The sequence below is a fragment of the Diadema antillarum genome, unplaced genomic scaffold (genome assembly GCF_040938485.1).
Source record: "Diadema antillarum isolate AM-2024a unplaced genomic scaffold, OU_Dant_1.0 scf00000134, whole genome shotgun sequence".
NCBI classification, from domain to species: domain Eukaryota; kingdom Metazoa; phylum Echinodermata; class Echinoidea; order Diadematoida; family Diadematidae; genus Diadema; species Diadema antillarum.
In genome coordinates, this window is record NW_027271023.1 from 4,035,901 (window position 1) to 4,058,150 (window position 22,250).

The 22,250-nt window shown below is 37.7% G+C and overlaps 1 protein-coding gene across 1 annotated transcript; it reads left to right on the forward strand.

Moving 5' to 3' along the window:
* The first annotated feature begins 562 nt into the window (after positions 1 to 562).
* On the forward strand, positions 563 to 15,885 carry LOC139720905 (uncharacterized). Its single transcript, XM_071632231.1, has 8 exons — positions 563 to 1,295; positions 2,231 to 2,333; positions 7,493 to 7,608; positions 9,834 to 9,924; positions 10,372 to 10,481; positions 11,842 to 11,968; positions 13,803 to 13,875; positions 14,301 to 15,885. Exons 1-7 carry the CDS (start codon positions 1,120 to 1,122, stop codon positions 13,872 to 13,874), a joined length of 795 nt encoding a protein of 264 aa, XP_071488332.1. The 5' UTR covers positions 563 to 1,119; the 3' UTR covers position 13,875; positions 14,301 to 15,885.
* The last annotated feature ends 6,365 nt before the right edge of the window (positions 15,886 to 22,250 follow it).

The window sequence follows — 22,250 nt, forward strand, 5'->3', positions numbered from 1 at the left end:
CGTTTATCCTAAAATGAAATAGGGTTCGTTATTCCTAAGGTTCGTTAATCCGAAAGTGGAATAGGGTTCGCTATTCCGAAGGTTCGTTGATCCGTAACGAACCTTCGGAATAACGAGCTTTGTTTCATTTTCGGATTAACGAACCTTCGGAATATAGAACCTTCTTTCATTTTCGGATTAATGAACCTTCGGAATAACAAACCATATCACATTTTCGGATTAACGAACATTCGGAATAACGAACCTTCAGAATAACGCCACAAATGTTCGGATTAACGAACCCTTTTTCATTTTCGGATTAACGGGAATTTGTATGTTTCGGATAAACGAACCGTCGGAATAACGAACCTTCGGAATAACGAACAGCACCCAATAAAATAACAACTTTGGTGTTATTATGGTTTCTTTGCCAGGCGCGCTATCAATGCAAGTGAACTTTGGATCGACTTTGTTGATATAGCCAACAAAGCCCCTTTACGAGTAATGATCACGAGGTAAAATATGCTTGAGATATGGAAAAGATTATTAGCTCACCTTATTATCATGTGACATGGTTCTTATTCGTGTAAGGTGTGTGATATGTCGATTCCTGGTAAATCGTACGTCTTTAAGGATATAGTATTACCGTAGCGTTGTATGTGGCTAATTGTAGCACCTTTAGGTTTCTTTTCGGGACGAATGACTTGCGATCGAACCTCCACGCGAATTCTGCACACCATTTCTTATATACCTTGGAATGATATGATACGTGCCGTAGCAGTGACGTCTTTATATCCATAGCTCATGAAGAAAGCGTATAGTGGAAAACATAATTCTGTGATGCTGACAATGCCAATGGTCTTTGTAGTGTCTGGAATTCTTTCTTTGTTCTTTTTGCTGACTGACGCTATCCTGAAAAGAAATGAAACCTCAACGTATCATCGATAACCTGTAAAGAGCTTTTTAAGCCATTAAGGAGTACCCGTTCCACCCTCTCACAACCCACTCCCTTTGCAAAGGGAGTTCAGGATCCGCCCCCTTGTAGCACTTGCTAGAAACTCGCCACCTATATTGGTGTAACAAAGTGCCTTGGAAGAAGAGTTTTGCACCTCCAACAGCTCCGTCGGATCCCTCGAAATCATGATGTATTTCCTCCACTTTCTTTGCGCGGTGATGTTTCTCCATCAAGTAAGAGGACAGGCAACGTGTGATTCGGTTTTAGGAAGCAAGTGTTCATGCAGATACTCTAACCCCAAAACAGGCACTATAAAGACATTCAATTTCAATGCGTTGGGAAGCAAGACAGGTGAACCGGCGTAAGTACAGACAAGATCCTGTATATCTTGAACCGTTAGTTCTCTCTCTTCCTCACCAATACCACAGGCCTATATCTAGCTGTGCATATCAATTAATTGTTACCCATACCTAAAATGTACCACATTGCCTGATACAAACTCAAAGCTATTTTGTAACCTGAAACTTTTGATGATCGAAGCATGACAGGATTGAGGTTCACGATATTTGAGTCCATTTATAGTGACTTCAATATTACTTCCCTTATTCTGTCGGTAGTATAATTACTATTTCAAGGTCTGCGGTATCCAGGATCCGGCGAAGGGCTGATGCCATATCTATAGACGCCCAATCTTCCTGAATTCACAGTTATGGCTACAATAATCATACAACATTTTAGTCAAATTCCTTGGGTAGGCCCTACTTTAAAATATTTCCTCACATATTTCCTCACAACGTATTGCTCTGTATATAAAGAGAGTGGGTTTGTCAAAGTGATAGATTTGTGCTGATTTAGTTGTTTCCCCGAACAAATCTATAAAAGAATAAATTTCATAGCATAATCACAAAGCCTTTGCCATATCTCCTTCAGAAGGGAAGGGGAATGATATTATCCTTGACATAGGTGTCAGTATAAAATAGCAAGTTCAAAGACGGATTTATAAAGGCCTACTTTTCATAGACGTGACAAGCAGTAAACTCATATTCATACTCTCATCATATTCATTTCGTTATGGTTATTCTGACTTCACGTACACGTTTGAGGTATCAATTCAACTTTAACCCAATACTGTCATGACTGGCACTGTAAGGCGACATGGAATTCATTTTGTATAGATGAAAGCAGTTTCACCGGTTTATAGTGCGATGGAAACTAAGTATCATCTTCGCATGCCGTTTACACGAAACACATGGGACCATGCAGACTAACTGAATTTAACTGGCATGCATTTTGCAGATTTCCCTATCAACGGCCTACGGATCCCGACGGTTTCGAGTATGCTTACAACCCCTGCGTTCCCTTCACTGACCAGGACAGTACGGAATGTCAGGATGTTGCTGTAAGTCGACAGCTGTTGTGAGCTGTTTCCAAATCTTAAAGTCACCTTAAATTGAACATTCAAAGAAAGTCACTATTCGCACAAATTTATATGCTGTGTTTATTTCAGAACCTTGGAGAGCACTGAATGTCCTTGAGTTTTTGCTTATTCGACAGTGGGGAATGCAATAACAGCACAGAGAATATTCATATCACCATGGCTGCGGTAGTGGAAGCACTTCGGTTGAATTCGGGGAAAGTTTTTACAAGTGTCATAAAATCGATTACAGCAGACGACATGTCAAAGCTAAAACACAAATCATACAAGTACATTCATTGGTGCTGAAGAAGAGGTTAAAATACTTTGAGTTATGCTTATTTTAATATTAGGTGGCACAGAACGCTACCTTACCAGAGCCAAGATTAGAGACCATCACCGGAATTTAAGACTTTTGTATACAAGGGCCATCTAATTTTTAAGTTTGAAAATCCCGTCTAACAATGGTGAATGTAAATGAGCAGCAAACCATCCGGCGTGGCAGTGCGGCTGAATGCATAACTCAACAGAAGCAAAAGGCCAAGCAAACGCAGCTTATTTGCCGAAAAGTTCGGGCGGACAAGCAGTGCATGAGAGACGTGGAATTTTACTTTCTATTTGAAAGATTATCGATACTGTTGATGCTTTTAAAGCAGTTCATTCAAATGACACGGAAAAATGTCAGATTCACTCTGCATTGGTATGGCATTTATCCCGGCTACATATGAAAAGAATAATAACCCTCACCTTTGAACCTGAACACTGTCTGTGATTTGCTTTTGCTTGCTAATTCCATTCAATGAGGTCACAAATATCAGACATGTTGGACAAGTTTCGGTAGGTTTTCGAAATAGAAAGGGGAATGACATTTATGTCGCTCAAAATGTTTTCCGTGAGGTCGGGAATTATAATAATTGAGGCTGGCTTAAACGTTATTTGCAATTTCATGAAATATTATTCATGTTTAATATTTCTGAATGGACAATTTAAGTCAGAGAAAAACATAGACAATTTATGGTCAGGCAAAAAAACAAACCATAAAAATCTTTCTCTGTTGATTTCGTTTCATAAAAGAAATGAAATTTAGTTGCTGTTTGAGTCCAGATCGTTGGGGGCCTTGTGAGGTCACGATTAGGATTGCTCTATCTATTTGGGTATAGTGCAATGCATAGTTGCAACTAGTATTAAAGTTTGATGAAAACGTGGGAAATACCTTAAGTCTCATTACTTTCCGAATTCATGTGTGATTTCGATGAAACTCCAATGATTTAGTATATGAATGGATCAACTCTGATTTATCAAAGCCTTGATTTATCAAAGCCTACGTAATTTCAAGGTTGAGCTGAACTCCTCATATAAGGTTACTTTAGGTTACATATAAGGTTAATTATATACGAGAATTCAGTGAGGGCACTGAAACCGATGCGGAAACACAGGCGTGTGTGAGTGGGACCACACCATTCTTAGTGTCGTTTTAAAAAGCCTTACTTAAAAAAATAATAACTCTCGTCTATTCCCGATTTGTAGCATGGGCGTTAATCCCGGGGGGGGGGGGGGGATGGGGGGATATATCCCCCCCCCCCTGAAATGGAGGAGGGGGATGGCCTGTACAATCATCCCCCCCCCCCCTGAAATTTGAGGGGGAAAATGGAGGTTGCAGAAATGTTCTTTTATCAATTTTTACATATTTTTATTGCACGACGTTCGTACACCCACCTTCAGAGAGGTAACAGATCTGAATAGTATTCCATCTTGTAGGATAATGTATACATAATTTTCTCAAGCGCTCGCTCGCGAAGAAAGTAATATCGACATAGGTGTAAGGTTTATGGTCCAGACGTTGACAACGTCAAATAGCATAGGCTTACATGTAAACATGCTATGACGAGAGCAACTCGGGGCCATCTGCAAATTATGTACGAAAACAAACAATAACAAAAACCATACCGCCATAATTGAACCCCCCTCCATTTTCCTGAATCATTCCTGAAACGATGATGACTCTGATACATGATCTATGGGCATATATACCCAGGGATGATCAGGGGCGTCGAATCTATCTCGGGGGGGGGGGGGGGGGGGGGGGGCAAAGAGGAATTTGCCCCACCCCTGCGGAAGTGTTGGGGCAGACAAATCATTTGTCCCCCAATCAATTCCCGAGATGAGGACAAATCTTGAATTTTCTTTGTGGAAAATTGTCCAAATACCGCCAGAACTATGCACAAGATCGTTGAATTGCAATCATAAGCATTCAAAAGCTCCGCTACTGGATCCCTTTCGATAGACTTTGAACACTTTTGAGATTGACGTATTTCCTAGTATTTTATCAAAGAGCGTGCAGCAGATCTTTCACTTACAAAAGCTCCCTCGTATGCAGAGGAGTCGATGGGGGGGGGGGGGGGATGGTACCCCATAAAAGTATTGGGGACAAACATATCATTTTGCTCCTCGTAACTCCCGAGATGTGGAAATGTTTAAATATTTCATCCAAAGATGGCTGAATTTCAGTTCTGCAAAATAATACAAATCTCCCTCGTGTAAGAGGGAGTTAGGCCTATCCAATGCCTCCTATACCCTCCCCGTTCAGTCCGTGTAATTTCTACTAAATACACTTTAGATTAACATATTTTTAAATGTTTAATCTAAAGTGTGCACCAGGTCTGTTATTTCAGTTTAAAAAAAAAATGCAAAAGTTCCGTTGGTGGAGATATCTAGTTACCTTCAATTAACGGAGGGTCGCCCCCCCCCCCAAAAAAAAAAAAAAAAATCCTGATGTTGCTGCCAGTAAATGTCAGCAGTTGCGCCCGTTGCGCCCCCCTCCCCCTTAATTTCCAACTCGAAAAAAAAATAGCTACAAATGGCAGTTTTTGGACTGTAAAATGTCAAAATTTCCAAGCTCCCTAGCTGCTCTCGCTCGCATTATTCTCCTGATACTGCCAGTAACTGACAGCAGTTGCGCCCGTTGCCCCCCCCCCCTTAATTTCAAAGGAGAAAAAATATAGCTACAAACGGCAGTTTTTGTACTGTAAAATGTCAAAATTTTTAAGCTCGCTCGCTCGCTCGCATTTAATTGCAATTCTATTCTCCCGATGTTGCTGCCAGTAATTACCCGCAGTTGCACCCGGTGCGCCCCCTTAATTTCCAAAGCGAAAAATTAAGCTACAAACGGTAGTTTTTGGACAGTAAAATGTCAAAATTTTCAATCTCGCTCGCTTCGCTCGCTCGCATTTAATCGCTATGCTATTCTCCCGATGTTGCTGCCAGTAATCGCCAGCAGTTGGGCCCGGTGCCCCCCCCCCCCCCCCCCCCGTTAATTTCCAAAGCGAAAATGTATAGCTACAAACGGTAGTTTGGGGACTTTAAGATGTCGATATCTTCAAGCTCGTTCGCTTCGCTCGCTCGCATTTAATCGTTATGCTATTCTCCTGATGTTGCTGCCAGTAAGTGGCAGCAGTTACGCTCGTTGCGCCCCCTTAATTTCCAAAGCGAAAAATATGTAGCTATAAACGGCAGTTTTGGGACTGTAAAATGTCAAAATTTCAAGCTCGATGGCATTTAATTGTTATGCCATTCTCCTGATGTTGCTGCCAGTAATTGCCAGTAGTTGCGCCCGGTGCGCCCCTCTCCTCCTTCTTAATATCCAAATCGAACAAATATAGTTACAAGCGGCAGTTTTTGAACTGTAAAATGTCAAAATTTTCAAGCTCGCTCGCTTCGTTCGCTCTCATTTAATCGTTTTGCCAATCTCCTGATGTTGCTGCCGCTAATTGCCAGCAGTTGAGCCCGGTGCGCAACCCCCTTAATTTCGAAAGCGAAAAAATATAGCTGCAAACGGCAGTTTTTTGTACTGTAAAATGTCAAAATTTTCAACGCTCGCTCGCATTTAATTTTTATGCAATTCTCCCGATGTTCAATTCAAATTCAAATTTTATTTTCACTTTTTCTTTCCAACAGAATGTACAAGAAACAATATTATGAGTTTAACATGGGAATAACAATATATACATAACCAGACAGGATTAACAACATGTTCATGTCTACATGATCAGTACAAAACAAGATACATTCTATAATACACTCTGCGCAAAAAAAAAAAAAAAAAAAAAAAAGTGGAGGTACCCACTCAAAAGACCAGGCTTGTATCATGTGGGTACCTCTGAGGGAAAGGGGAAAAAAGGGTGTGAAAAGCTTACACTGACTACAAAGAGTGCGGGAAAGTGGGAAAGTCGGGAATAGAGAGAGAAAAAAAAACAAAGAAATGTGTGAAAAGAGGAAACAAAAAACAGGAGAAAGAGGGAGAGAGAGAGAGAGGGAGAGAAAGAAAGAAAATCCTAAATAATTTTGATGCAATCACCAAGGGCGAAAGCCCACATGTTGTTCCAAGTAATTTGTTGTTTCCCACCGTCATTCTAAAAAACTTACAATGTTGCTCAATGACTGCGCTGTGGAATGTATGACATATCGTTATGTATTGTAGTCCCCATTAAGTTTGCAGACTGACAGCGCACGCACACACGCGCACACACACATACACACGCAAGCACGCATAAGCATACACACCCTGAAAATTATTTTTCCACGAGGTGCCCCCCCTTATGTCTTGACCCACGGTACGCCACTCTGTGTGTGTGTGTGTGTGTGTGTGTGTGTGTGTGTGTGTGTGTGTGTGTGTGTGTATGTGTGTGTGTGTGTGTGTGTGTGTGTGTGTGTGTGTATGTGTGTGTGTATTGGGGGGGGGGGCACCAAGCTTCTCCCCCCTCCCAAGGCTGCGCCGGTCCAGTCGGGCTTGTAATAGTGGTGATGGTGACTATCGCCGATCATCCCCCCCCCCCCCACTCCTCAGTACGGATTTACGCCGTTGATTTGTAGCATAATGATGACACAATGGTTACTAACGAAATGAATGTCATTATTGGTAACTTTTGTTTTCAGTTAATTACATGAAAATATATAAATGTTATAGGTCTAGGAAATCATGATGATATTATGGTAATAATGAAACTGCTACCTAAAAATCAATGATTTCTAATGGAATTGACTACCAAAATGAAATGCAAGATTGGTCATCGCTTTGTTATTGTGTATTGTATAATTATGTATGTATATGTGTAAATGTATGTATACCTATATATTTTGTCTTGTAGGCATGCCAGCGATCAGACGATGGCAAGCTCCATTACAGCCTCGGCGATCCGACCCCGAAAGGGTACACTGTGGGAACAAACAATGATATCGTCATAACTTACGCAACAGATGTCAGGTCGGCGCTATGTTTTGCTTTCATATATTTCATGAGCTGTGGCATTTTATCTGTAAATCAAATCCATTTGTAAAATATTACGTCGAGAAAACTACTTTCGGCACATACGCGGAAATAACAATACACGGACATACCCCTTGCCATGTATTTTTTTTTATTAACTTATATTCCATTAATTTATTAGATAACGAAATAGTTATAGGCATTAACTTGTACTGAGTGACAAAATTGTATAATTTTATCTTTACAAATAAAATGACAATAAGGATGGATTGAAAACCCTTTATCCTTTTTAATGTATTCTTCTCAACAAAAGAATCAAAATACACGTATATACACAGACCCTTATTTTTTTTTTGTAATTATAAAATGCGAAAAAACGCTCTTTCGTTGTATTTCTTGAACAGAAGTTGTAATTTTGTTTGTTGGAGTCCTACTGAGGCAGTGTTTTTGTATTAAACCATAACAATTTTGATTATAATCATCCTCAGATAAATTAAATGCATGCTATATTTTGTCAGCATAGTTATTGAAGCAAAGTTCCTGACTATCCCTGTTCTGATTCTTCAATAGCAACCTGAAAGCACTATACTCATTGCATTTCCGGGTTTTTGTTTTTGTTGTTGTTCTCTTGATCCTATCTGTTCTGTAATGTTTGTCTTGTTCCGATTTTTTTTTTAAAGTGTTTGAGCCGATTGTATGAGTTGTCCACAGTGCATACGCTCTACTTGGAATAGAACGTCGATAATATAATATGTAACAAGGTTGATATAACTACGTAAATATGATTTAAATTCATAATTACTTTTAATTTTCATGGTACAGTCAACTCTAATGTACTTTGATCATTTGTGAATTTGTTTTCGTATTCATAATTATCATGTTCTGTGGTAGAAAACGAAATACAATGTAGATTGAATGGAAAGTCAGGTGAATATTAAGTCAGTTAACTTGAAAGTCTAACGCACCATTGTATAATAAAAAGGTAAAAGGCAATAGTCATCTGACTTTATCAAAAGAATACATAACAGGTATCTGTACCATACCCCCTCCTTCAACACCGCATTTCAAGCTCTCCCTTTCCCTGATACGCCCATTGTAACATTCAGCCCCTGGTATACCCTCTATATACAGCCACCTTCGCACTTGGTTTATGTCCTATTTACCCCGACTTCCTTTCTTCCTCGTCTGTGTATAATCTGCCCCAAACTTCCAGTAAGAACGACACCTGCTCACTCTCATTGACACTTTTGGTGATGTTTCAGACACATAAGGGGAGTTTTTACATTTGCTTAGTTTAAACATTCCCATTTAAGTTGTTGAATTCTTACTTTACTGCTTTCTTTCCTTCTCAATCAATCCAAAACAAACATTTTTTTTTTCTGATCGCTTCACTTGGTGCTGCACAAATCTGAAAAAAAACCCCGAAACAAACAAACGAGAAAAAAAACTAAAAATGCTAAAACCAACTTTGTTCTACCCAAATTTCCTTTCAAACACAATAACCATACAGGAGTTTGTTTGGTTTTTTTTTTTTTGGCCATACAACTTTGTCCTTTTCATTGCAATCGTTTGATTTCCCATGATTTTTCCAGTATAAACTAACAGAAAAAACCTACATTAGAAATCGAATTTTGACCTTGTAAATGTGCACTAGCTATTGGCTCAGGGTGAAGAATACCCATGATTCACAAATCTTATAACAGTAATGAGGAAACAAAACGAACCGAATGGACAAAAGCATTGAAATTGAATCACAATCTTACAGCTGATGTTTGCAGATTTTGACGGAAGAATTTTCAGTCTTGAACGCAGACTAGTACATTTCAATTTCAGAGAGCAACTTCCCCCATCCCCTTTAAACTTGGCACGAGCATGTAAGATACGTCTGAAAAATGGCCTATGAAAGTATGTTACTGTATTACATTATTCAAGCTCTTCTGCAAAGGGTATCTAAGTGTTTTATATATAGGGTGTGCTATGATTTATGCGAGAGTCAAATACGTGTTCTATACGGTCAGGTTTAAACTCCCAGGATATACATCCCGCTTTATAGGGTAGGAATGAAGATGATTGTCTATAATGTTTGGGTTTTTTTAACCATGAAGTTAATTATGCAATATTTGGAGAACAGGGTCCACATACTGTACTCGGACATTTTCTCGGCTTCGTTGCATTGGTGTTTCAATATTTCGTGTGACAGTGACTGTTTCATTCAAATTCAGGACGTCATTAGTGACCTTTCACTGCGATGCAACCGCGAAGACTAAAGCCGTATATGTGGTTAATGGCGAAACATCAAGTGATAATACATACGTAAGTATCACGGAAGTTTGCTTTGAATATCTAATACCTCTGTCCGTTTATACCATGATCCACCGCTAATGTCACCAGTGTTATTTAAGAGAAATACAACAAAAGTGTAAGTCACGATGACTATTGAAAGCTCTGGTTTAGAGTAAGTCATAATCTATGATTCAACATGTTCCAAGTGAAACTCACTTACGAAAAAAAAAAACTCCAATTTTTGTCGATATTGTCAGTTGTGATGAGTAATTACATTTTGTGATAAGTTAGATATTTACCATTTCCATACATTATCCTTAATTTTATTCACAAAACGCTGCCACAGACTCTGAATGCAAAGAGTTTATTGAACTAACGCATGAATTAAGCGATTAAACAGATGAATAGAAGAAATTAAAAAAAGAAAGAGATTAATGTGGAACTCATTTCAAACAAGTGCAACTCTTTTCTTCTTAGTTATTCACGATTAACACCTGCTTGGCGTGTCTAGACGACGTGAAAGGGTGTCACGGCTCATCTTCCGGCGGAGGCGGTGGGCTAACCGTGGGTGGAATTCTCTGTATAATGTGAGAGGAGTGACCATTTTGATTTTTAATTTTACAATTAAACCATTTTTCATTAACCGGGTGATTTGCATCAGCCATGCATCCATGCCTTTATGTACAGCAAGTCAAAAAGAATCGAAAAAAAAAATCTAAACTTTCACAGTTCAAATTTTCTTATCATACACAATAAAAACATGCAGAGAGCATATAGGAACGTGTTCGAAATGTGAATACTGCCCATAACGTAGAAATGCAGAAGTATGTAGGCCTAGGTAAACATACCTTTGTAGTTCCAAGTCGGTAATGATTCTTAATACTTAGATAAATTATGAAAATGTACGTTTGCATTTGTGAATGTCTGTACAGGTATTTATGAATTCATGAAGACAGTCCATGCGACATCATTTCTCTTTTAGAGTGGCTCTTTTGATGGAAAAGAAAGTTTATCAAAAAGGTTTATTGGTATTTTTAATAATTGCTTCTTTCATGTTAAACCTGCAAAGTATAAATTTGAAGACCGTTCAGGTATCTATATTTTTTTTCTTTTCAGTAATTGCCACGCGCTTGCTTATCATAATCATTTTCAGTAAATGCTGTTTTATTTCTAGGCTTACTTGTAAAGGCCACAATGTATCCCACCAGCACGATTTACCCAAGGAAACCTTTAGTTATGGCTGAACCTTGCAAATTATCCTCACCCCCCCCCCCCCTCCACACGCACACACACACACGCACATACACAAACACGAAAATCTGAACTTCGTCTATGAATAACTATAATCGCATGCCCTATATCAATTGTGTGTGTGTGTGTGTGTGTGTGTGTGTGTGTGTGTGAGTGTGTGTGTTTTTGTGTGTGCGCGAGCGCGCGCGCGTTTTAATAACGAAGTCTCTCTCACGGGTAATTTTTAATGGGTGTTTAAACGCTTTCTTCTGCTTAGTTTGCCAGGATTATACTTGACCAGCATTAATCTTTCTAAGCCGAGTAAATTCAAATTGTCCGTGTGTGGAGGTCGGGATTCTTTCATTTTCTAACACAAATGGAGACACCTTAAAATTTAATACAGTATGAAAGTATTTAATACTCAATATGAGCAAGCGATTACGGAGCCGACAAATCTAAGACTCCTCTGTCGGACTTAGCAATGAGCATAAAGTACCTTGCCTAAAACACAGCCACTGCTGTCAGTCGCTTCGAACCGGGGACCTCAGGATTGAGATCCCGTGTCCAATTCCACTGAACCTCAACGGCTCCTACAAGGTTCTAGTGAAGCAGTAAAATTGATACTTTTCATCAGTACGAATTGAACCTATTCATCTTTCGGCATCTTTTATTTACAGTTTTGATTATTGTTTTATTTCAAATACATGATACAAACAGATTCACTGTACTGGTGGTAGTCTACATCATTGGTGGCGTCCTATTCATGAAGTTCGTGAGAGGGGCCCAAGGAAGGGAATTGGTGCCAAACTACAGCTTTTGGATTGACTTGCCTGGTCTCATCAAGGTATATGGTTGCTGCTACATGGCGTAAAAGAAGACAAATTCAGACTGTAAAACCATGGAGCTTCCTCCATGGTTTTACACTCACACACACCTTTATATAAACATTTATTTATTATTCATCTATTCATTTATTTATTCATTTATCTATGTATTCATTCATTTATTCATTTATTTGTTTTTGTTTCAGTATCGGGTAGCTCTTTGAGTGGCTACACAAACACTGTTATTCTCATAGACCCTACACATACATGTATATCACAAATTTCAAAATAGGCACATAAAAAGAGAAATAAAGCCATACCATATACATAATGTAGTTAAACTTACAACATAGCCACATTGTTGAGTATTGTGCAGACAGAAAAATAATATATGAATAACTTCTTTTTTTACCTTTGGTAATATCATAAAACTCCAACCCAAACACTATCCCTCGTGCAGTTCTATCCACCTCGGATTGTGGCCTCGGTGAAACAAAAGGTGCTCAGGACAAGTGCAGGATAATTTAGAATTTGTCGTTAAGGAATCCACTATAGTGCATGATATAGCTTGCACCAACATTGTGTAGTACATATTAGCATGCACCAACATTGTGTAGTACATATAATACATAAAATGCTCGAATTTCTTCATAATAGACGAAATGTACAAACTGAAATGTTCACTCCTGCTGGATATGGAGTTTGGGTTTTGTGAATGCAAAGTCAACAAGCTTATTACAATTAATGTAGTATAGTGGATCTATGAAAGTGACAAATATATGACTCTTCAACAGTGTGAGGGTGAAATTTGGCAACTTCGAACATCACAGCAACTTCATTTTTGTGTCTCATGGTTAACACTCTAGAAGACGACTGTTCACTATAATATATAGCGTCTAGTTTCCAAAAATGGCAAGTGTAGGTGACATTAACGTACAATAGTTTAGGGCCGCCTGAGGTTGCTACATCTTGTCTAGCCAGTGAATGATACAAGAGTTATAATAAATATCATTCTTACCTTTTGAGGTGGTTTTTGGAAGACGACCTTCTGGACGGATTGAATAGTGTTCAAACAATGAACTTTCAGAAAGCACATTTCAGTGCACATCTCAGCGAAAGTTTAAGGAAAATCAGACGATCCGTTCGAAGATTACAAATTTATATAGTTTCTGTGCAGTCACTGCTGGATGAGAAGACTATTAGAGTAATGTTTATATAGAATGTCACTTGCTTAGACGATATTAGAAGGAAAATATGACGAGAATTTCGCAAAATTTCTTTTTTGGAACAAATGTACACATCCCTTGACTTGTCACTGACGTATCTTAAGGGTAATATTAACCCCCCTCCCCCTGTCTTCTGAAAGATTCAATTCCAGCGATGGTAATATTGGAAATTCAAAAATTAATAGATTTTGAACGGATTGTCCGATTTTCCTGAAACTTTCACTAATGCGTTCTATCAATATTGATGCGTTCTCTCAGTTCACATACATCTGTACGTATGAAGGTAAACAGGTAGAATGCCTGAAAAGTATAGAGGTGTGTTTGATATAGTATACGGCAAACCAAAGCACGTACGTGATAGGGAAGAGTTGGAAAAAACCTCACAAACGGAGTTTGTAATGCTTATAAAGTGAAAAGAGATGCATACTGTAAAAAGAAAAGAAAATAAACTAACAAACAAACACGATCAGAGGAACACACACAAAAAAACTGTTTCACACTTTGCTCACTTATAGGTTTACACCAAATTGTTCGTGGAAGTATAACTGAGTTTACCTTGAGGGTAGGTGAATACACTTTACTATCATTCGCAGTTTGCAAAATTCTATCTTCTTTCTGTTTATTTCAGGATGGCTGCATGTTCCTGGTAGGATTGTGTAAAGGTGGTTGCAGAGGACAAAACTATGAGTCTTTCGATTAACGTGAGTATTAACTAATTCTTCGTATTTCTCGAGTACGATGTTTCAAAATGATTATGCTTTGATTGGTGCGATAGGTTGAATATACTTAAGGCTCACCAATAACATTGAAAATGAATGTGTATAGTACGTCTGTTGGTATGAACTGTCTTTATATCTAGCTCCACCGTAATGCAATCACCAAAAAACAAAACTGCAGCTCTGGTATTTATGTTCATTTGCTCTATTATGCTCTAAATCGTAAATCGGGTTAATAAATCTTATTACCTGGATGTTGAAGGTGTGCAATTCATCAGGAAATGTATTTTGCACAAAGACAGAAATAAATGACGAAAATAAAGCCGTGTCCCACATGCCCTTCACAATAATATATAATTATGTATTCTCAAGCTTTACAATACCGGGTTTGTTTTGTTTTTGCCTACTAGATCTTAGCTGGAATCCACGCTGACTGTCGGCTGTCTAGTTTTCAAGCATGGATAACTTACATTTTCTCATTAGAAAGCCATAACTGTACAGCATTAAACAGACGTTTGTGAAATGGGCCACTTTCACATCCGAAATTTGTTCCTATCACCTGGATTTAGTATCATAATGATTGTTGCCACTATCACTGATGTGTGGATACTTACGATACCAAAATTCTTTGTAACTTTTGCTATTTTTCCGTTTTGATTTAATCCTTAACTCTTGTGTTTGTTTACTTTTACATACCTTGCCAAGATCAACGTATATCCGATTATCGTGGAGTTTCCTGTATATCGTACCAATGGATGTGCGCGAAGATCTATATAATACACCTGAAATATGTGTGTTGGTAACATGCTGCATATACATGTACTGCAATTTTGGTAATACGACCCTTGAACTTGAATAAAAATTGTTGGAGGTATTCAAAGAGAAACACGTCCCTCTGAAGTGCAATCAAGATATTTGACTCACCTTACCTCCGCGGTAAACGTCTTATGCAATAGGTGAATAGAAAGTGTACATCTTCATATTTTTGAAGCGAAAGTGTGTAAGCAAAGTATTCATTAAGAGAGGAGAAACATAGTTATACATAGTGTACTTCAAAACTTTTCAATTAACCAATATTGTTTCAAGTTTTAACTTTTAGAGGGTCTATGAAAAGAAAATACATGTTTACTTGTGTTGATTTATGATATTATGATAATCACTTATGTGGCTAAATGAATATCCAAATACGTGCCATGTATCTATATGAATATCCAAATACGTGCCATGTAACTATTTTTCAATTTTTTTACGTCAGACTACATGGATATGCCAATAAAAGCCTTCCAAACCTATATTTTTCTTTAGTATGATCCCATCTGTCAATTACTGCTAAAGTATTGATATACGTGTACAAAAGACTTCACCTTAACTGAGTATAACGCATGTTTCCATGTTACTAATATGAATTACAAGAGACATTGTATTGAAACGTGCAGGTCTTTTGCTAATTAGTATTGTAAAAGTGATTGACAGATGAGGTCATACTCAGAATCTTGGTTAACACGTCGATTAAACGTAACTTGTCCATTAGTTGTAGTGAGAAAAAAACTCAACGCAAAAATTATTGATTTGATTACATGTGATCCTTGATTTTATACATAAACCTTAGAACAAGCGTTTTAAACAACACTTGACTTGTGTCTTTTAAGCTATGGAAACTGATTAGCTGTTTATTTGGACTATTACGTCCTTTTTTAAATCTTAATGTTCAGCCGCCTTGTTAAATCATCAAACCTGAATACAATGGTGTTGAAATATCATTAAGAAAAAAGAGGTTCATATCAATGAATTCGGAAATAAAGTGCCGTAATGTACCTCATACTATGAAAATGATTCTCAGGAGAATGAATGTTATCGCAAAAAAAGGTGATTTGCAGAATTATGAAGTTTGTTACTACTTCATGTGTACTCCTATAGATTTCGAAGAATTTATCTTATTCTTGCTACATCCCGTTTAGTAAATGTCTTTTTCACTATATACCTTAATGCAAATATATTGATGGAAATAATAATATGTTAAACAAAATAATAGCACACGTAATTGTTGATATGACTTGTGTGTTAAATGTACTTTAAGTGCGTTGGTATTAAATTCATTTTTGCTATTTTGGTATTTGTGTTTGTCTTATTCATTGGTTGTGGAAGGGCAGAGGAATGTAATGAATAGTCCCCAGGTGTTTTTGACATTTTTTTATGGATGTTGTGAACAAAAAAACAAAAGATATTAACATGGAGTAGAACGCAGTCTCAATCAGCGCAACCCATAACAAATTCAATTCAATTCAATTCAATTCAATTCAGATTACTAGCATTCACTGCCATTTCAGGAGATAGATGAAACATGAACAATGACCATATCACTTCAACAATTCGGGTGTGAAGGAGCATTTTTTTTTCATTTGTTATATTAGCTTAATGTTTGTTGTGGTGGCAAAACAGACTCTGTAGCACACATACTCATTCACATGTTTAGAAACATTACAAAAATGAATAGTTGAACATTTTTGAGATTTGTACAAAATCTTTTTGTTTCTGATTGTTATATTATGTCTGTCTACCTTGGTCTCCCTCTAATTGTCTAATCTCCTTTAATCCCTCCATTTTGATGCCAAAGAGTATACAAAGTTTTGTCATGCTTGCGATGCCAAGTTCTTAGCAATAATCGAATGATAGTACTTCGCTTCTGAACCTCTAATAGTGATAAGAAAAAAAAAATCCTAGATATAGTACATTTTATAAGGCTTACAAAAAAGGAAAAAGCTAAAATGAAAAAGTGAAAATAAATACAAGGTCAGGCATATAGCAGGCTCATTATCATGAACGCATGAAATAATGCTCGAAAATTTGTTCATTGTCAGAAGAAGACGGATGTGTGTTTTACATTATAGCTTTAAGATCATTTTGTCGGTGATAGGAATATCGGGATTATAAGAGTGATTAGCAGGATATATTCTACATATATAATGTATATGTTATACATATTTTGTATATATATTATACATTTATATATGCGTATTATATGTATATAAATATATATTAGGTATTCAAATATATCACCTATGCATCGTTGCACGCAATCACAAGAACTACGCACATAGCACAGATACGGACGTCAAACTTGAAATGACAATTTTGATGATCCCGTCGAACTTTTGTCAGCCAACGAGAAAAGCATACAAATCAACAATGGGAATACTAGTACATTGTATCAGCTCGGCCCGGAGCAGACGACGTTCAACAACGCGGGCCCATCCCATTGCCTGAACTACGTCATCATTTAGAGTTTGAGCTTGAGTTGGCGCAGTTATTTGGTTGTTATTGGCTGTTCGGATAGTACTGACAACAGCACAAGCACCAAACTTAAAAATCACCAATAATGTCATCGGAACCAAGCAAACCTTGGACAAGAAAACTTAACACGAGGTAAGTTTGACCGAAGTTGCAAGAGGGCAGAATAGACGTTTTCAAATGCTCAGGATAAGATGCTTTATGATGCCTCAGTGTAATTTTGGTTGGTGGGGCAAGACACTTGCAAGTTGAACTCATAAATTGTCCCAGGGAACTCCATGCTGGTTTGTCATTTTAATATCTACAATAAATATTATCTAAATAACTAATGATTGATACAGAGTAAAACTAGCATGACTAGCGGATTGTGCAACGCCACAGAATATGGAATATGGGTAATCAAAATGCTTATTTCCCAATATAACCTATGATTATTTCTACCGTAAAGTATTCACCCCACAAAAAAAAAAAGGTCAACTGTATATGAATCATTGGTCCTCGCAACAAACAACACTAACAGGCAGAGCCGGGCCTCAGTATTATTATGTCTGTGCTGCTGAACGAGAGCAAGAGCATTATGGAGACCCACTGGAAAACAGCAGAAATCGATGTTTACGGAGCTAAATTGGGAAGCTCGCCCTATAGAAATGCAACAACGAAGATAAGGGCGGCTAGGTATTCATAATGAAGTGAACAGACTCTGGAGTGCGCTGTGCGGTTACATTTTAATGAAGTAAATTCCGCACATTATTACTCGGGTTAAAGTCTGTTTATGTCTGAATGCCTGTATTATCGAACAGTAAATGGGTAAGTTTCCAACAATATACATGTGGATTGAGTGAATGCAGCAATACTCGTAGAGCATATCGGTGAATGTTGGAGAAAAATCGGACATTTCGTTCTTAGTTTCGGATTTTTAATATTTCGGTGATGTTACCCCTCTTTGAGAAGACTACTATTTATTCGTGACGTCACGGCAGAACAACTTTTCTAGCATACATATGGAAAGAGTGATTGACTTACTTCTTTAAGAAAAGCGGGGGGGGGTGATATTGCCTCTTACATCATGGCAGTAACAAGTCGAGGGAATTGAATGATTTTCAGCAAAACACTTAAATTTTGCAGAATTGTTTACTGTAATACATGACATTGTATTCTTGTCATGCAGTGATGGCGGCACTAAACTAAGAATTTCATCATAACTTTTGGACGGACGGTTCGATTTCCCTCAAACTTCACTGATGTGTTCTAAAGTTTGCTGTCTTCACTCAATCAGTATGTATATGTGGGGAAACTTCCCCTGTAACTCTACATTTTATTACATTGAATTTCAATGACAGTTCCTGAGTTACGAATCTGACAATTTATATTATAATATGTGTTCGGCGTATATCTTTGGAAAAGAATATCGAAAGAGTAAGCCTATTTTTTTTTTCCAGCACGTCCATCAACGCAACTACGATAACATCGGGAAGTACCTACTATATACTTAGGCCCTATTTACTATAATAGTCATGCTATTAGGGCCTACTGGACTCCCTTGTCAGAAGCGTCAAATGTGTCTGGACTCATCTTTCTTCAATTGCTTAGCTCTCTCCGACTGACTGGAAAGTGTTACCATACAATGTCTCAGCAAAGAAACCCATCAAGACAGGGTGAGAATGAGGACTCTTTAATCCCCTTAAAGACAGCCGTATCAGGTGTTACCAAACGCTTCGTTGACGAAGGCGGCTACGGATTCATCGTTTACGCAGGGGAAAACATTTTCTTTCACCAGTCTCAGATTGCCGAGAACGACCCGCGCAGGTATCGCCGTATCAAGGAAAGAGGAAACTCCGTCGTCTTCGACTTGATGATCGGACGAAAAGGATTTGCCGCTCACCACGTGAAACTATATATGGAGCCAGACGTTGGCGAGGACATCAACGACGACGACGTTGATGATGACAAGCTTGACGAGATGTCGCTGGCATCGTATCAGAGTCGTGATTCTTCGTGGGAAGTCTCCGACAAAAGCCAACATGATGATGACGATGGATGTAACGATGAGCGTGCAGACGAATTTTGTTGTTTTTGCATGATACTTTAAAGGCATAATTTATCTTTTGTAGATGAAACACAAACCCAGCATTAGTGCTTTGAAATAATTCTAAGATGTGAGTTAGGGATAGAAACAGCCACTTTAAAAATGTGAATCGGTAAAATCGATGTTAAGTATTGTTGAATATACAAAATGTGAGCATAGTTATAATAGCAATGTTTCCAGACTATCTATTCAGATATCTCCTCACATTTTTTACGCTTTATCGCCAAAATTTTATATGATAGGATGTTTTGTGGTACAAAAGACCTACACATATATATGCATTAAATGTCATATCTTAATTTTTTTTTCAATCACCGTTGCCAAAGGTAAACAGGGCCTTTAAATTCTCAATAAAGGGTAAATCAAAGGACACTATTCATCAAGCCCTTTTTATGCCATGGACTTTGGACAGTGTGTATAACTGTGTGGGGTTTTCTGTGTCATTCGGCATTCAAAGCACACACATAAGTTTGATATTGCAATGTATGTGTATACAAGTTGTGACATTCTACATGCTGACAACAGGTTACCCGCTTCTTTCATTTTAATATTATTTTTTGCCTTTGTCTTTTCTTCTTTGTCTTTTTTTTTCTTTTGTTTTTTGGTTGTGTAATCGGAATTACAACCATTCGATTTACTCTTGGGAAAAACTCTTCTTGTATATTCGATCTGTTGTTAGAGAGATTGTAGTTCGACAAACTTAGACTGCAGCGTGTTTATTTCTGTAAAACCGCCTACTTGTACATTCGATCAATTAAATTCTTTAATAGGAAATAGATCAATATTTTCTTCTTCACAATAAAGAACAAACTTAGACTGCACGTAGGCCCTACTATGTTCAGAGCACAAAAGTCATATTCATATAATATGTAACTCTGCACTTTATAATTCGATACTGGGGGGGGGGGGGGGAATACAGGTCCACTGATGAGACCGCGGAAATAATTTTGATATGTCTGTAAACATTATGCCAACTTGCAAAGATATTAGAGCAAAATATTTCAACAACCTATACACACACACACACACACACACACACACACACACACACACACACACATATATATATATATATATATATATATATATGATATATATATATATATATATATATATATATATATACTATATACAGATATACTGTGTATATATATGTAACATTGGTATGTTGGAGAACATACAGTTGCTCTAGTCTGAGTTCAAGTTCCCTCCTTGGTAAACTCTTTTGTTTCCTGATGAAAAGGCCACCAGGCGACCACCTATAGTACCCGGCGTTTGTTTGGTAAACAAATCCCTTTCTTACCTGAGAGCTGAATGAACATCATCTGGCGTGGGTCAGCACAAGTTCTTCACTTTGCAGAACTGTGTTGATCAAGCCAGATGTGTTTCCCCCCTGCTCTCTATACAGGTAAGAATTATTCTACTTCTTATATTCTCTTGCTGTCTCTGCATGTTTCACATATTAACATCTTATTGATATGTATGCTGTGTTTTGATATAATCACAGGATTACCAATTTATAGATATGGTTGATAAATCGTTATATCAAGTTATAAAAAATAAAGTTATGTTATTCATTGCAGTTAACTTCTGGTCGCTGCCCTGCTATAGTAGTTTATTCCAGCTGTTGAAAACAAGCAATGAGACATATACATTATTCTTATTTTTCTATACAGACTTGATATAATATTCAGGAGTTAAGGGTTGATTTGTAGTTACCTTTATATCACATTTGCTAACTGGCTCAGTAACAAGATACTGTGGCCGAAATCATACATTACTTAGTTAGGCGTTAGCGATTGTGATAACGCTGTCATATTATTGACAAATTAATTTATTAATATGCCAATGGATATCTTATTAGATAAGCAATTCGTAGTATTCAATGTATATAGAGTTTTCTGTGGGAACGTGCCCCATACTGCTGTATAATAATGTATAGCTTTTCGTTTAATCCAGAATTTACATTGCATGTGAAGGAACTCATGGCTTTCCTTGGTGTACTATATCACGTTATAGAGGGTACACTGTAAAAACATCGGTGTTAGATTTAACACCACGGGTGTTAAATCTAACACCGATCAAACTTCAATAAAGGACAACACCCACAGGTGTTGAAAATGCCGCTGTGATGTTGTTGAAAAGTGTTCACCTGACACTTCGTGGTGATAATTTGACACTGTGCCTGGTGTTATTTTGACACTGTACTGGTGTTAATTCAAAAATGACACCACATGGTGTTGATTTGATATTTGTTGGTGTTAATATCAATGGTTTAACACCCGTCCAGCTTCAATAAGAGACCACACCAGCTGGTGTTACTTTGGTGTAAATTTATTTTCACATTTTTTCAAAAATCTAGTATTTTAATGTAAAATTCTTGATCGTCTTGTTTAGATTAAAAATCAACAAGAAGTGCAGTTACTAAGAAACTCTTCAAAAAATATTTTAAAATTTGGAAATGACACCCGGAGGTGTTAATTTAACACCATAAATGAGCACCGAAAATTAAACACCAGTTCGGTGTTCACTATTTAACACCGGACTTTTTGCAGTGTATAATCAGTTTGTATGTGGGTGTATGTGGGTGTGTGTGTCTGTGCGTGTCTGTGTGTCTGTGTGTGTGTGATTGCTGGTGTGTGTGTGTGTGTGTGTGTGTGTGTGTGCGTATATGTGTTATCTGTGCCCCAGGTTAGTCACTAGCATTGTAGAAGAGGTAGTTGATTTGACGTAAGAGTATAAGATCTATAGGACGCTAGCTTTCCTGCTAAGGCCCGCTTATATTGCTATTAAAGTTTTGTACACAATGCAGTGGACAAGATGTGCATTTGAGTACGGTAGGCAAGTGGGGTCTGCGCGAGTAGACTAGTCCGGCTGACCACGACTTAACCCTATAAAGCCCAAGGGGGGGCACATTGTGCCCCCCCCCCTACCAGATTTTCGTTTGCCACTCCTTCGTCCTTAATCCAATTTCAACCAAATTTGG